A 16260-nucleotide genomic window follows, 5' to 3' on the forward strand; every position below is an offset into this window, starting at 1 on the left:
GTCCATACATCACCCTGCAATGTGTTATAATGTGAATTTTGGCTCAATCCAGGTGGCATAATGTAAATTTTTGCTCAATCCTTGTTTCATAATAAGAATTTTGGCTCTTTCAGTGTGGCATAATGTGAATTTTGGCTCTTTCAGTGTGGCATAATGTGAATTTTGGCTCAATGTGGGAGGTATGATGTGAATTTGGGCTTATTCCAGGTGGCATGATGTGAATTTGGGTTTATTCCAGGTGGCATGATGTGAATTTGGGCTTAATCTGGGTGGCATGATGTGAATTTTGCCTCAATCCATGTTGCATAACATGAATTGTGGCTCAATTTATGTTGCATAACATGAATTTTGGCTCAATTTATGTAGCATATTGTTAATTTTGGCTCTTCCAGTTTGGCATAACATGAATTTTGGCTCAATCCGGGTGGTATAATGTGAATTTTTTTGCTCATTCTGAGTCGCATAATGGGAATTTTTGCTCTTTCTGCGTGGCATAATGTTTAAAAGGTAAATGTAAGGGGGTCTACTACTGTTTTGCATAATGTGTATAAGGGACATATGGCATGTTACACTACACTCAAGGACATTCCCCCTTTTAAGTGATGGCACCCTATTTTTTCTGGAATGTGCACATAACTTCAGCCTTCAATTTCCAATACCCCCATTTCAAAATGTCCACTTCGACCATTGCACACACATATATACATAGTGCATCTTTTACACATTGGACAGATACACACAACACAACACACCACAGCACACACACTACACACACCCACATACACTACAACACACACAAAAACAGTACAACACACACAATTACACAAAAACAAATGCATTATAGGTGCTAAATCTCAGCAAACACATTCTAACATTATGGTGGAGCAACCCCGGGCGGGTCAGCTAGTTGATAATAAATAATAACAAATATCCATTATATAAACTCACATGGTTTTCATTTACTGTAAAGCGGCTTCTTGTTCCTTCTTGTGACAATAAATCCATATCATGCAAAGCTTGAGCCATGGTAGAAACAGCAATGTACACCCGGTAGGGAAAAGAATCAGGACAATTGTAATAGTATCCTAGATTTCTCCCAGTACAATTACTAAGGGTTAGATTAAGTACTAACGCAAACATGAAATCCTTTTTCTTATTGTTAGACAAGCAGTGCATTTGCGTAATCCAGAGATCCACCAGTAATGGGTCGATTGAATTATTTAGTTGATTGACATTATGTGCAAATTTTTTCATCCCAAAGATGTTATATAGAGGAAGCATAAACACAAGATAGCAATTAGCTACAGGTACACTTCTTTGAAGTGGCGCAGTAATCTCAATTGCAGCTGCCCATGAAGCTGGAAGAATTAAAGTCTTATTAATAGTTAAGTGAGATATTCTATGCAGAAAATTTACAATGTGCACGTTCCATGAACCACACATTATTATAATCTCAGCAGTAGAATGCTGAATTTTCTCAATTATTGACAGTTTCTTAACGCTATCAATAGCAAACACTTTCAACTTGAACTCAACACATATCCCGTGAGTGGATAACTCTCTGCTCAGCTGTTGGAGCTCCTGATCTCCACTGTCATCATCTGATGATATTATCCCAACCCAGTTCCAGCCAAAGCGTTTCAATAACTTTATAATTGCCGCTAATTGCATCTGGTAACTGTAACTTGTCCGAAAAAAATGTGGATAAATCCTTCTGTCACTCAGCGAAGGCTCTCTCGCTCCGTAACTGATCTACAATGAGCATTTATTTATAGTTAGATGACAAAATAAGCAATTAAAAAAACATTTAATATTTTCCAACATAATTAAAAAGGTAAATGTAGTTTCTACAGGGCCGGAGCTACATATGGGTGCTGGCCACTGGAGGGCGCCTCTTGTTCTGGCCAATATTTAAATGGAGCAGCACGTACAATGATGAGCCTCCGGGACTTCACCCTTGTTCCTCTGCAGCTTCCGACATTGTTAACCCGCCGCCCCCCCACCCATTCCTCTTAGACTGTGGGGGTTATCGCACAATGTTCAGTGATTCACGGGTCATTAGTCGGTGGGGCCTAATGCTGAAAGGGTTCGCCTCCTTCTGCTCCTGGACTCAAGGCATACTGTCTATCTCCTCCCTCCTCTCTCTTTCTCTAGCATTCCCCTCTCTCTCCCCCCTCCTCAATTTACACTGGAGCACTGTGTAAATTGGCTCTGCATGGCGCAGTGTGTAACACGACCTGGTGCATGGTGTAGTGTGTAACAAGGCTCTGTCAGGTGGAGTATGGAACAAGGCTCTGCCTGGCTCAGTGTGGAACTGGTATTCTGCCTTTTGCATTGTGTAACGGGCTCTGCTTGGTGCAGTGTGTAACGGGCTCTGCTTGGTGCAGTGTGTAACGGGCTCTGCTTGGCGCAGTGTATAACGGGTATTCTGTCTTGCGCAATATGTGTGGTGGGGCTGTGCCTGGTGCAATATGTGTGATGTGGGCACTGCCTTGCGCAATATGCATGACGAGGCCCTGCAGGCACAATATATATGTAACAGGGTCTAACTGGCACAGTGAGTAACGGGCTTCTGGTTTGAGCATTGTGTAATGGGGCCTCTGCCTGGTACAATATGTATGACGGGGCCTCTGCGTGGCATAATAATGTAACATAATATTATTAACTTGGCTGAAATCCATGTGCCCATACATTCACATTGTGGTAACAACAGACGGGGACACATATGTAGGAGACATTGTTAATACATGCAATAGAGGTGCACATTTCTGCTCACAATTTATGACTTTTCTCATAAATATATAGGGTGATTCTTGTTGGATCAGACAGGGTGGTAATTAGGCCCTATTCCGATGGTGGGGAGTCTGCGCATGTGTGTATTTGTGCATGTGCAGAACCCCTGTGCAACCATCTTTGGTGAGTATCACACTTGCTGAGGAGGTTACACAGGCAGAGGAGGGGGTGGCATCAGGGAAGGGACAGTTTTATGGGCATCCCCATGAAAATGCTAGGCAATGCCCAGGGAATGCAGGTGTGGTGTTTCCCGCTCGAGCGGCGGCTGACGTCACAGGATATCAGGCCCGCCCTGTCTTTGGCAGATATAGGCAGAATTAAAAGTCAGTTTTGAGAGAGAGAAATCATTATGGTTGACAATAATCGAAGGATTTCTCTCCTGTTAAGCTGCATGACAGGGGTTGGGTTCATGTATATCCCATAGCATGGCACCAAGGCAGTGGGGGAAGGGGGTGCAAGCAGTCAGCTGGGCAGCCTTAAGGCTGCTGTTTAGCGTGTGGTACTAAATCAGGTCTCTAATTTGACTAAGGTTAAGAACAACTGGGCCCATCTAGTACAGATTGAGCCAGCCTCTGCCAGCCCACCAGTGCAACATATCTATAGCGATGGTGGCCGCTGGTGGAGGGCATGGCCTGCAGAATGGGACGAGCAACCAGCTAACTTGCTTGCGCGTCCCATCAGCAAGGTGGTGGGGAGTGGGGACCTGGGCTTCCATGCCCATTTCCTAAGTTTACCACCTCATCCCTTTAACCCCTTCCCGACATTTGACATATATATACGTCATGGCCGGGATGTACTTCCCGACACATGACGTATATATACAACATGACTTCAAAGTGCCACTGCGTCTAGAGACGCAGTGACAGAGGGACGATGTCTGCTGTCCCTGACAGCAGACATGTCCCTGCATGCCCAGGGGGGGGGCGGCGATGCCGCCCCCCCGCCGGCGATCGCTGTGATTGGCTGTTCAATGTGAACAGCCATTCGCAGCGTTTTCCTGTGTTACCGGCGAATCAGACGCTCGGTAACACAGGTGTCAATCACCGCCGGGTGTGAGGGGGCATGAGGGGGTCATCGGTGACGACGACACCTCACCCCACCTGCCCCCAAGGCTGTGATTGGTCCGTCGGACCGACGGACCAATCACAGCCAAGGCGCGCCATTTAAACTAACGGTGACTGCGCTGCAGACGCCATTCCGGTCTGGAATTGCGTGCAGAGCGGTCACCGGCCACTCTGTCGTGATATACATACCTGAACCTTGCCTGATACTTACCTGATCACCGCTGATCACCGCTGGTAGCGTGCTGCCAGCAGTTGGATGCTTCCTGGATCTTGTGACTTAGTGTGTCCTGCTGCTGCAGTGTCATAGAGTCACAGATCAGGAGAGATAGTCAGAGATAGTCAGATATAGTGAGAGAGAGTGATAGAGAGTGATAGAGAGTGATAGAGGGTGCTATATTTTGTGTCTGCTGCACCCCTTTTGTGCAGATCAGTATATCTGTGCTGATCAGCAACTTTTTGGGTTTTTTTTTTTTATATATATACCTGTCAGTTGCACCAAAGGTTGTGCTGCCTGTGCAACTGACTGCTGCCCCCCCTTTTGTGCTGATCAGTTTAAATTAATTAACTGATCAGCAACTTTTTGGGGGTCCAGTTTTTTTTTTTATATATATACCCTGTCAGGTTGCACCCACAGTTGTCTGCCTACTGCCCCTCACGGCTAATCAGTGTCGCATCACTGCATCACTGATCTGCAGTTTTTTTGGGGGGGGGATTGCAGTGGGGTTTTGTTTTTACACCCAAGTTGCTTTTGTGGGTGCTTTTGTGGGTGTCCTGTGGCCGCTGATCAGTGACGTACATCACTGAACAGCATTTTTGGCACAGGGTTGATATCATTTTTTTTCTGCAGTTTTTTTAAATTGTTTTTTTTTTTTGGAGAGTGCTGTGGTTTATTACACCCACGTTGCTTTTGTGGGTGTCCTGTGGCCGCTGATCAGTGACGTACATCACTGAACAGCATTTTTGGCACAGGGTTGATATCATTTTTTTTCTGCAGTTTTTTTAAATTGTTTTTTTTTGGAGAGTGCTGTGGTATTTTTTTTTTTTTAAATTGTTTTTACACCTCTTGCCTTTAAGCGCTGTTCAGTGACGGACGTTACTGACCAACATCTGTGCTCAATTTTTGGCGCAGGACCTTTTTTTTTTTAACCCCTTCAATTTTTTTTTTTTTATTGGGATCAAATTCCTGTATAAAGTATTTTTTTTTCTGCACTACATACACACTACACACTACATACCCCCCGTGTTGAAATAAAGTTTGTACCCCCCCAACACTATACACGTGTTGAAATATTACACTTACAGAAACACAAAAATAAAAATGTCATCCCAAATGTCATCCCAGTCATCCAGAAGAATGTATTCAGCGGAGGAGGCATATGCCATGCTTGCCTCTGACTCTGACACAGCCAGTGATGCAAGCGGGGAATTTGAAGGATTCGTCTTAAGCTCCTCTTTCTCCTCTAGTGATGAGGGACCCCCTCAAAGACGCCCCCGTAGAGCAGCTGAGACCCCCCCCCCCAAATGATTGATCCCGTATGGACCCCACCACCAGACAATTTTGAGCCCCAGGTTCCTGAGTTTTTGGCTATCCCAGGAATCCAATTTGATTCAACAGGTCTCAGAGAAATTGACTTTTTCAAATTATTTTTCTCTGATGATTTTATAAATTTAATGGTGGACCAAAGTAATTTATATGCCCAGCAGTTTATTGCTCAAAACCCCACGTCATCATTTGCTAGGTGGACCCCTGTAGATGCAGTAGAGATGATGACGTTTTGGGGTCTGGTGTTACATATGGGCATAGTAAAAAAGCCAGAAATTAGGCAATATTGGAGTACAGATGTTCTGTACAGCACCCCACTTTACCGTATGGCCATGACTCGGACTCGTTTTGAGATAATCCTTAAATTTCTACATTACACCGATAATGCACAGTGCCCACCCAGAGATGATCCCACCTTTGACCGGCTATTCAAAGTCAGGTCGGTCATTGATCATTTCAGTGCCAAATTTGCAGAGATGTACATCCCTGAAAAATTTATTTGTATCGACGAGTCCCTTATACATTTTAAAGGAAGGGTTAAATTCCGCCAGTACCTTCCCAGTAAGAGGGCAAGGTATGGCATAAAAATGTATAAGCTGTGTGAAAGCACCTCAGGGTACACCCACAGGTTTAGGGTATATGAAGGGAAGGACTCAAGAATTGAACCGCCAGAATGCCCCCCCCTCCCTCGTAGGTGTTAGTGGAAAAATTGTCTGGGATTTAGTGCACCCCTTCCTGGATAAAGGTTATCACCTCTATGTGGATAACTTTTACACTAGCATCCCCCTGTTTAAGGCCCTTGGTTCAAGAGGTACAGCAGCTTGCGGTACTGTGCACAAGAACCAAAGAGGCCTCCCAAAAATGCACGTTGCCCAATTACTGAGAGGGGTGAAAGCAGGGGAATATGCACCGAAAATATGTTGTTGGTAAAATATAAGGACAAGAGGGATGTCCTTATACTGACAACAATTCATGGAGACAGTACCACCTCCATCCCTGTACGAGGTACCAGTACCCACACCTCAAAACCTAATTGTATCCTAGATTACAATAAGTACATGGGCGGAGTGGATCTTTCAGATCAGGTACTGAAGCCGTACAGTCCCCTGCGGAAAACAAAAATCTGGTACAAGAAGCTGGCCGTGTATATCATCCAGATGGCACTGTATAACGCTTACGTGCTATTCCATTCTACCAGCCAGAGGGGGACATTTATGCACTTTCAAGAGGAAGTCATAAAGGGCCTAATATTTGGGAACCAGCAGGCAGAGGGCCCCAGTACTTCTAGTACTGGCCCCCGTATTGTACCAGGGCAGCATTTTCCTAACGAAATCCCCTCCACTGCAAGAAAGGGCAGGACACAAAAAAGGTGCAAAGTTTGCTATAAAAAGGGAATAAGAAAGGATACTATTTTCCACTGTGAAACTTGCCCCGACAAACCCGGCCTATGTATAAAGGAGTGTTTTAAAATATACCACACATCTATGGATTATTAGGTTCATCATTTCACCATGCTTCGGGGGTCTTGCTAATGCCACATAGCACCCACCATTCATTCCACCAGAATCTGAGCTGCAAAATCCAAAAATCACTCCTTCCCTTCTGAGTCCTGCCATGCACCCAACTGGTATTTTTTGGTCACATATGAGGCATTGCCATACTCGGGAGAAATTGGGGCACAGATTTTGGGGTGCTTTGTCTCCTTCATTCCTTGTGAAAATGAAAAATTTGGAGCCAGAACTGCATTTTTGTGTAAAAAATGTAATTTTTCATTTGCACAGCCCAGTTGTATCAAAATTGGTGAAACCCCTGGGGGTTTGAAATGTACACTATACCCCTAGATGAATTCCCTGAGGGGTGTAGTTTGCAAAATGGGGTCACTTGTGGGGGGGTTCCACTGTATTGGTGCTTCGGGGGTCTTGCTAATGCGACATAGCACCCACCAACATTCCACCAGAATCTGTGCTGCAAAATCCAAATATCACTCCTTCCCTTCTGAGTCCTGCCATTTTTTGGTCACATGTGAGGCATTGCCGTACTCGGGAGAAATTGGGGCACAGATTTTGGGGTGCTTTGTCTCCTTCATTCCTTGTGAAAATGAAAAATTTGGAGCCAGAACTGCATTTTTGTGTAAAAAATGTAATTTTTCATTTGCACAGCCCAGTTGTATCAAAATTGGTGAAACCCCTGGGGGTTTGAAATGTACACTATACCCCTAGATGAATTCCCTGAGGGGTGTAGTTTGCAAAATGGGGTCACTTGTGGGGGGTTCCACTGTATTGGTGCTTCGGGGGTCTTGCTAATGCGGCATAGCACCCACCAACATTCCACCAGAATCTGAGCTGCAAAATCCAAAAATCACTCCTTCCCTTCTGAGTCCTGCCATGCACCCAAATGGTATTTTTTGGTCACATGTGAGGCATTGCCGTACTCGGGAGAAATTGGGGCACAGATTTTGGGGTGCTTTGTCTCCTTCATTCCTTGTGAAAATGACAAATTTGGAGCCAGAACTGCATTTTTGTGTAAAAAATGTAATTTTTCATTTGCACAGCCCAGTTGTATCAAAATTGGTGAAACCCCTGGGGGTTTGAAATGTACACTATACCCCTAGATGAATTCCCTGAGGGGTGTAGTTTGCAAAATGGGGTCACTTGTGGGGGGGTTCCACTGTATTGGTGCTTCGGGGGTCTTGCTAATGCGACATAGCACCCACCAACATTCCACCAGAATCTGAGCTGCAAAATCCAAAAATCACTCCTTCCCTTCTGAGTCCTGCCATGCACCCAAATGGTATTTTTTGGTCACATGTGAGGCATTGCCGTACTCAGGAGAAATTGGGGCACAGATTTTGGGGTGCTTTGTCTCCTTCATTCCTTGTGAAAATGACAAATTTGGAGCCAGAACTGCATTTTTGTGTAAAAAAATGTAATTTTTCATTTGCACAGCCCAGTTGTATCAAAATTGGTGAAACCCCTGGGGGTTTGAAATGTACACTATACCCCTAGATGAATTCCCTGAGGGGTGTAGTTTGCAAAATGGGGTCACTTGTGGGGGGGTTCCACTGTATTGGTGCTTCGGGGGTCTTGCTAATGCGACATAGCACCCACCAACATTCCACCAGAATCTGAGCTGCAAAATCCAAAAATCACTCCTTCCCTTCTGAGTCCTGCCATGCACCCAAATGGTATTTTTTGGTCACATGTGAGGCATTGCCGTACTCGGGAGAAATTGGGGCACAGATTTTGGGGTGCTTTGTCTCCTTCATACCTTGTGAAAATGAAAAATTTGGAGCCAGAACTGCATTTTTGTGTAAAAAATGTAATTTTTCATTTGCACAGCCCAGTTGTATCAAAATTGGTGAAACCCCTGGGGGTTTGAAATGTACACTATACCCCTAGATGAATTCCCTGAGGGGTGTAGTTTGCAAAATGGGGTCACTTGTGGGGGGGTTCCACTGTATTGGTGCTTCGGGGGTCTTGCTAATGCGACATAGCACCCACCAACATTCCACCAGAATCTGAGCTGCAAAATCCAAAAATCACTCCTTCCCTTCTGAGTCCTGCCATGCACCCAAATGGTATTTTTTGGTCACATGTGAGGCATTGCCGTACTCGGGAGAAATTGGGGCACAGATTTTGGGGTGCTTTGTCTCCTTCATTCCTTGTGAAAATGACAAATTTGGAGCCAGAACTGCATTTTTGTGTAAAAAAATGTAATTTTTCATTTGCACAGCCCAGTTGTATCAAAATTGGTGAAACCCCTGGGGGTTTGAAATGTACACTATACCCCTAGATGAATTCCCTGAGGGGTGTAGTTTGCAAAATGGGGTCACTTGTGGGGGGGTTCCACTGTATTGGTGCTTCGGGGGTCTTGCTAATGCGACATAGCACCCACCAACATTCCACCAGAATCTGAGCTGCAAAATCCAAAAATCACTCCTTCCCTTCTGAGTCCTGCCATGCACCCAAATGGTATTTTTTGGTCACATGTGAGGCATTGCCGTACTCGGGAGAAATTGGGGCACAGATTTTGGGGTGCTTTGTCTCCTTCATACCTTGTGAAAATGAAAAATTTGGAGCCAGAACTGCATTTTTGTGTAAAAAAAATAATTTTTCATTTTCACTGCCCAGTTGTACCACAATTGGTGAAACCCCTGGGGGTTTGAAATGTACACTATACCCCTAGATGAATTCCCTGAGGGGTGTAGTTTGCAAAATGGGGTCACTTGTGGGGGGGTTCCTAACTTTTAGCATCTTATGGTGCCTAGAAACCTACATGGTGCCTAAAAAATAATCTCATAAAAAGGAGGCTCCAAAATCAAGTAGGTGCTCCTTCTATTATGAAGCCTGTGGTTTGGTCAACGTGCACACTAGGGCCACATATAGGATATTTATGAAAACAAAAGAATTGGGGGAATCAATTTTTAGTCACATTTCTCTAGTAAAATCTACTGTGTTCCTTAGAAAAATGTATTAAAATTGCAAATCTGCAAAAAAAAATGAAATTTTGAAATTTCACCTACACTTTGTTTTAATTCCTGTGAAACACCTAAAGGGTTAACAAACTTCCAAAATGCTGTTTTGAATACTGTGAGGGGTGCAGTTTTTGAAATGGCATCATTTATGGGGGTCTCTCACATACAAGTCCCTCAAAGTCACATCAGAACTGAACTGGTCCCTAAAAAAATCAGTGTTTGAAATTTTCTTGAAAATTTGAGAATTTGCTATTCATATTTTAAGCCTCCTAGTGTCCAAAAAAATTAAAAGGATGTTGAAATAATGATGGAAACATAAAGTAGACATATGGTCTATGTTAGTTATTAACTATTTTGAGTGGTATGATTATTTGTCTCACAAGCAGAAAATTTAACATTTTGAAAATTGCTAAATTTTCCATTTTTTGCGACATTTTGGTATTTTTCACAAAAAAACACAGACTGTATCGACCCAAATTTACCACTAACTTGAAGTACAATGTGTCACGAGAAAACAATCTCAAAATCACTGGGATAAGTAAAAGCAAAAAAAAGTTATCCCCACTTAAGTGATACCTGTCAGATTTGAAAAAAAGGGCTCTGTCAGGAAGGCAAAAACAGGCTGCGGCGGGAAGGGGTTAATTCCGGACACATATTAATTACATAGGTTCTGTGGCTGATTAAATCTAACTGGAATGGAGTCTTGCAGTCAAACAGCCAAAGAACCTGTGCAACGAATATATGCTTACTACAGCTTTAATTGCTTTATTTAAGCATTTTCCCATACATGTGCAAAAATTGGGAAAAGGGGACAGGGAATTCTGAACTGGTCAGGACTCCTAGTCCTCTTTGTTATGCCCCAAATACTATATCACGGGAGGCCAACCAATTGAAGGCAATGAGGCCAAAAAATATGTTATAGTAAGACAAAGAGCCGATAGCATGCAAAAATAAATGGACGTGATCTAGCTCCCACAAGACCACTCCCCATTTTAAAATGGGTTGTGGCCTAGCTGACACAAGGCCATGCCCCATTTTTGTGTTCACGCCTTTGGAATGATGCACCTAGCACTCATTACACCAGCACCTTAACTAGTGTACAATTAGCTCCTGTAAATTGCAATTTATGAAGGTTTATACAAAAAAGATTTCAGACCATTAAGAAAAAACATGTTTGCATATCCCTGGCAGCACATCACAGCTAAACTGCATTAGTGAACAGGGGTGATATTTGGGTATCACTACACTGTATTGCCACCTAATAATCACCCCCGTGCACAAATACATACCCTCAAACAATTCCAATGCAAAAATCGGTCAGAGGGTGTGGCCATATATAGTGGGCATGGCCATTTGTAAAGGGGGCGTGGTCTTGACTCTTTGATTTTCCACTGGACCACTACAGATCCCAAACGGAAACTGGGCTGATGCGCCTCAGACACACACACAGGTGTCACTGGTGGCTACTCCGTGAGCCCCAGCCTCTGTGTCATCCCACCCCCAGTCCCTGCTCACCTGGATCCCCTGGCTAGGCACCCAGTTGAGGTGTGCAGAGGGCACATACTCTAGGCAGGGCTCCAATCCGGGTGTCCCACACCTGTTTCCGCCCATCCAGCCCGGAGAGGGGGCGAGATGGTCCCAGCAGCAAGGGGAGTGGGGCTAGGAGGGGGGATCAGCTTGCACACACCACCCCCCACAGCCATAACCTCCCCAACCGGAGTCTCTCCCTGAGCAGGGGGAGGCAGGTCTGCATGTCCCACCACCGTGCACCCTGGAAGATGTAGTCCTGGGTGGCCGCTCCCCCACACTCCCAGGGGAGCAGTCAGTGATGTTTTTAACTACATCTCCCAGAGTCCATCAGCCTGAGTTTTAAAATTCAGTACAATTGGTACACTTTTTTTTGGCCAGTACAGACTATTAAAAACGGTACTGTACCGGCTAAAACGGTACAGTTGGAGGGTATGATAATACAGCAATATACCACCAATAAAGGAATGTTTTAATTACTGCAGATTGCCAAACTGTCTCTCCCTCTGTAGAGCGTCCACTGCTGTCACTAGTCTCATGCTCAGTCTTGGCGACGGGCTCAGCTAACTATGGCGCCCATTGACACAGCAGCCAATAGGCTGTGTGTATTCCAATAGCCACATAGTGGGGTGGCATGGCTTAGCCTGACCTGAGCCTTTGAGCCAAGTGGCGGAGCCTCCGGAGCCAGACAAGGACCGCAGTGCACTATCATTCATGTGCAGCATGTCCGACTCTGAGCGGGCTGCTGCCATAATATGTGCCTCCCTATGGGCTGTGCCACACGTGCCTGGTTTGTGCCACTGTCCATCAAACTATGCCCTTGCTCTGTGTCCAACACCTCTGGTGGTCCAGTGTAAAAATCGCCCTCAAATCATGGCAGGAAGGATGTATTACGAATCCAAAACATGTGAGATCTAATGCTGGGAAGCTGTTTTGCCTCATTTTGAAATCTGGGCATGGGGGGCTGAGCCTGTGCTTGGATACACTCAGAAAGAAGAAGTTTGGTGGGCTCAGTTTCTGTTAGTTTGTATGTTTTGTATTGTGTCAATACAATGATATATTGATTCAGGTAAGTCTGGCAATAGTTGAACCATGATTTTCATTTGTAATGATTGACAATTGAAACATATATTTACATACCTGCATCTCACGTGCTATTACATTCTTCCCAATAGTCACATTGGAATACATGTAATAATACAAAAAATGTCACCCAGCATCCAGTTGTCCTTTCATACAACTAATAAACTGGATTGTATTAATATTTGAAAAGAACCCACAGTACCTGTATGAACTTACCTGTGTGTATCCATATACATTGAGTATTTGTGCCATTGGGATGGTGGTCTGAGAGTTGAGATCTCCAATAAAACCAGCTACGCTGCCATGGTTCATACACCTGTAATTAGGAGTCATCTTGTTGTGTCCAGACAATATCTGGAAAACATCTTCTACAGCTTTATACTCACTTCCACAGGAATCATACAGATGATAACCCAGAGTGATATTGGGCAGGATGTCTGGGCTCTTGTTAATTTCATTAATGGCAAATATAAAAGCTTTGATGTGTGTGTATTCCCTGTAGTTTAATCTACAAATGAGTAATAAAATGTGTGTAATTAATACTATTGTTGTTATAAGACATCTGCCCAGGTCACCCAATGTATAGAGAAAGGGAGACATTTACCTGTCAAGCATACAGTATGGATTGGAGTATATAAATACAGGTGGAACCCCTCTCATTCAATTCAATTCCCCTCTCATTCAATTCCTGCACTTGCCAGAATGTCCCCACTGGCAAGCACTGGCGAAGAGGGACTCCATTAGACTGGGACGCGCTCCAGTCACTCAGTGGCTGGTCAGCAGGACCCATCTCCGCTTCAGGGAGATGTGCAGGGTTTGGGGGGGTGCGAGGGGGGTGGCGGCGACCGGCGAGGACCGATGGGGAACTCTGTCGGAACTGGGTGTGCGAGCATCTCGTGGGCATGCCCCCTTCCAATGGATGGTGGGGCCTGACGGCTGGCGGGGCTAACGATTCTATCACCAGCCCCTGCAAGCATGAGACCTGCTCCATCTGTACACCTGTTTTCTTCTGTCTTTCTACCAACCATTTGTCTGTTCCGGGCATTTATTCTGCTTTCTGTTGCATCTGCCTCATTACTATGTGCTATATATATGGGCAGCACGCATGGTGTAATGGTAAGCATTACTGCCTCACAGCGCTGAGGTCATGGGTTCGATCCCCACCATGGCTCTAACTGTGCAGAGTTTGTATATTCTCCCCGTGCTTGCGTGGGTTTACTCCGGGTACTCCGGTTTCCTCCCACAATCCAAAAATATACAGATAGGTTAATTGGCTTCCAACAAAATTAACCCTAGAATGTCTGTGTGTGCGTGTACATGTGGTAGGGAATATAGATTGTAAGCTCCACTGGGGCAGGGACTGATGTGAATGTTAAAAAATATACTCTGTAAAGCGCTGCGTAATATGTATGCGCTATATAAGAAACTAAATAAATAAATAAAATAAATAGTTCACAATGATGCAGTATGATAGTACACATTAATTAAGTGGGAATAGCAAGGAGATCCATGCATCCCATATATTGTAAGTCCCATCCCATCTAGGACCAAGTAGGTAGATATGGATTTAGGGGTAAATTTACTAAGATCAGCAGTTTCTGTCGATCAGCAACTTGGCTGGTTACAAATGAGATCAGTTCTGTTTATGTCTGAGAATGCTGCTTAGTCATACCCCTTTCAGGCATATGTGGAGGGGTGCCCCAAAAATATATGGTGGAGGGACGGGGGCTACTAACCCCCATCCTGAAGCTGCGGTACAGGCTCGCGTGGCGGCATGGTGGTGGAGGGACACGGAGGAGTTTGAATCTGCCCAGATTCAAACTCCTCCAATCAGAGCTTGGCATTTTGAATGGAGCGCTAGGCGGCAGCCAATCAAGGCTGATGGCCGGGCGGCAAGTCAGGGAGCGCAGCGTTATAGCTCGGCCCCCTCCCAGCATCTGGAGAGAGACGCTGCGAGGTGGGAGCAAAAAGCATGATGGTGGAGAGAGAAGGAGGAAGACCTCCGGAGGCGCACCTGCAGAGAAGACGGCGGAAAGCAGACAGGAAGGCGGTGGCAGAGGACCCGGCATCGGCACCCGAAGTCCCAGGAGCAGCGGAAGAAAAGCCAGAAAACCCAGAGGCTGCGGGAGAAGAACAGCTGGTGCATATTGTCAACTCATCTGATTTGATCAGCGAATGTCCCACTGTAGTAGCAAATTTGAAAGGACCAGAGTTGCCTTTTGGATAATGGTTCCCAATTATCAACTATGTCGGAGAAGTGTTTCCAGGAGAATTACCACCACCTCAGAACAACCAGCATGGGGAGTTGGATAACACTAGTGTCTGCGAACAATCTCCCCTTACCCGTGGTGGTGGATGGTATGGGTGGAGATCGAGTTGTATGGCCAAAGTCTTGGAAGAAAAGGGGTGATGGTCATTGCCGGAGAAGAGCTTAAACATGGACCGATGATCCTGGGCATGAACATCCTTTGATGCCTTGAACAGGTTCTCGCCCAGAAGAAGGGGCCACAATATTGGAAGTATCTCAGTATACAGAAATCTGTGCAACAGGTCTTTCAGAGGTCGATGCAACAGAGTAAGGGGACCTTACTGGATGAGTTGCATGGCCCTGTAGGCTGAATCAAGACCAGATCTAACCAAAGAGTGAAGATCCCTGCCAGACAGGAGGTAGTACTGGAGGTACCTGTCTGCTCACAATAGAGGTTGGAAGGGAAAGAAGTTTTGGTGGAGCCCTGCTGATCAGTCGACGCCGGTCTGATCATGGCTGGTGCACAGGTAGTGGTGAGGGATGGTGTCGTACCCATGCAGGTCTGTAATCTAGGGGACTCGCCCATCACAATCCCCACCAGGACCATTCTGGCCCATTTGGAAGTCGTACTGGCCGAGGGAGTCACAACTAGGCCAAGCGTGACCTTGAGTCCAGATGTACATGCGCCTTGGACACTGTCGGTGCAGGTGGAGAAGGAGACCGCCCCCACAGCAGAGTGGAATGGGGGAGTTATTCTGGAGCAGGTGGATGTGTCCTTGAAGAACCTCAACAGGGAGGAAGTTGCCCAGCTGGAGGAGATGCTCTGGCCAAGACAAAAGGCTTTTTCCCAGCAGAGAGTAAGACTTTGGCTACATCAAAGAGATCGAGCAAGAGATCAACACTGGGGACAACCCACCCATCTGAGAATGGTAACGGCAGATACCACCTAAACTGTAATAGGAGGTAAAGGCTATGATCCAACAGATGTTGGAGAACAAAGTTATCAAAGAAAGCAAGAGCCCTTGGGCCGCGCCGATTGTACTAGTAAGGAAGAAAGATTGAATAGTTGCACCATGCGAGATACATACCCCCTACTACGCATCGAGGAGTCTCTGGCGGCCTTGGGAAAGGCTCAATACTTTTCCACCTTGGATTTGGCTAGTGGGTATTGGCAGGTTCCAGTAGCTCAGAAAGATTAGGCAAAAACTGCCTTTATAACTCCCATGGGGCTCTTTTATTTTTGCCAGATGTCGTTCGGTCTCTCCAATGCCCCGGCCACATTCCAGCACCTGATTGGGAAACATTGTTTGGGAGATCTGAATTTCTAGGTGATTCTGATCTACCTGGACGACATTATAGTTTTTGCTCCCACATTGAAGGAACACCTGTTGGTGCAGGTACTGTTGACACTGGAACAGTATGGCCTCAAGCTAAAGCCAAGGAAGTGTCACCTCCTGAAAACCAGCAGGGGGGTTTGTGTGTGGCGGATTGGCACTGGGATAGAGCACTCCGGGACACACCTCCTGGC

General features: G+C 45.4%; 1 protein-coding gene across 1 annotated transcript in view; it reads right to left on the reverse strand.

The window, feature by feature from the left end:
* LOC146075399 (vomeronasal type-2 receptor 26-like) overlaps window positions 1-13099 on the reverse strand; it is a 32233-nt gene extending 19134 nt beyond the window's left edge. Inside the window, exons 1-3 of the mRNA XM_083184631.1 lie at window positions 13089-13099; window positions 12701-12992; window positions 949-1752 (exon numbers count right to left, since the gene is read on the reverse strand). Of these exons, the coding sequence (XP_083040757.1) occupies window positions 949-1752; window positions 12701-12992; window positions 13089-13099 (1107 nt within the window). The remainder of the gene's footprint in view (window positions 1-948; window positions 1753-12700; window positions 12993-13088) is intronic.
* Between the last annotated feature and the right edge of the window lie 3161 nt (window positions 13100-16260).

Source organism: Crinia signifera, chromosome 1 (genome assembly GCF_055691185.1).
Source record: "Crinia signifera chromosome 1, ASM5569118v1, whole genome shotgun sequence".
Lineage (NCBI taxonomy): Eukaryota > Metazoa > Chordata > Amphibia > Anura > Myobatrachidae > Crinia > Crinia signifera.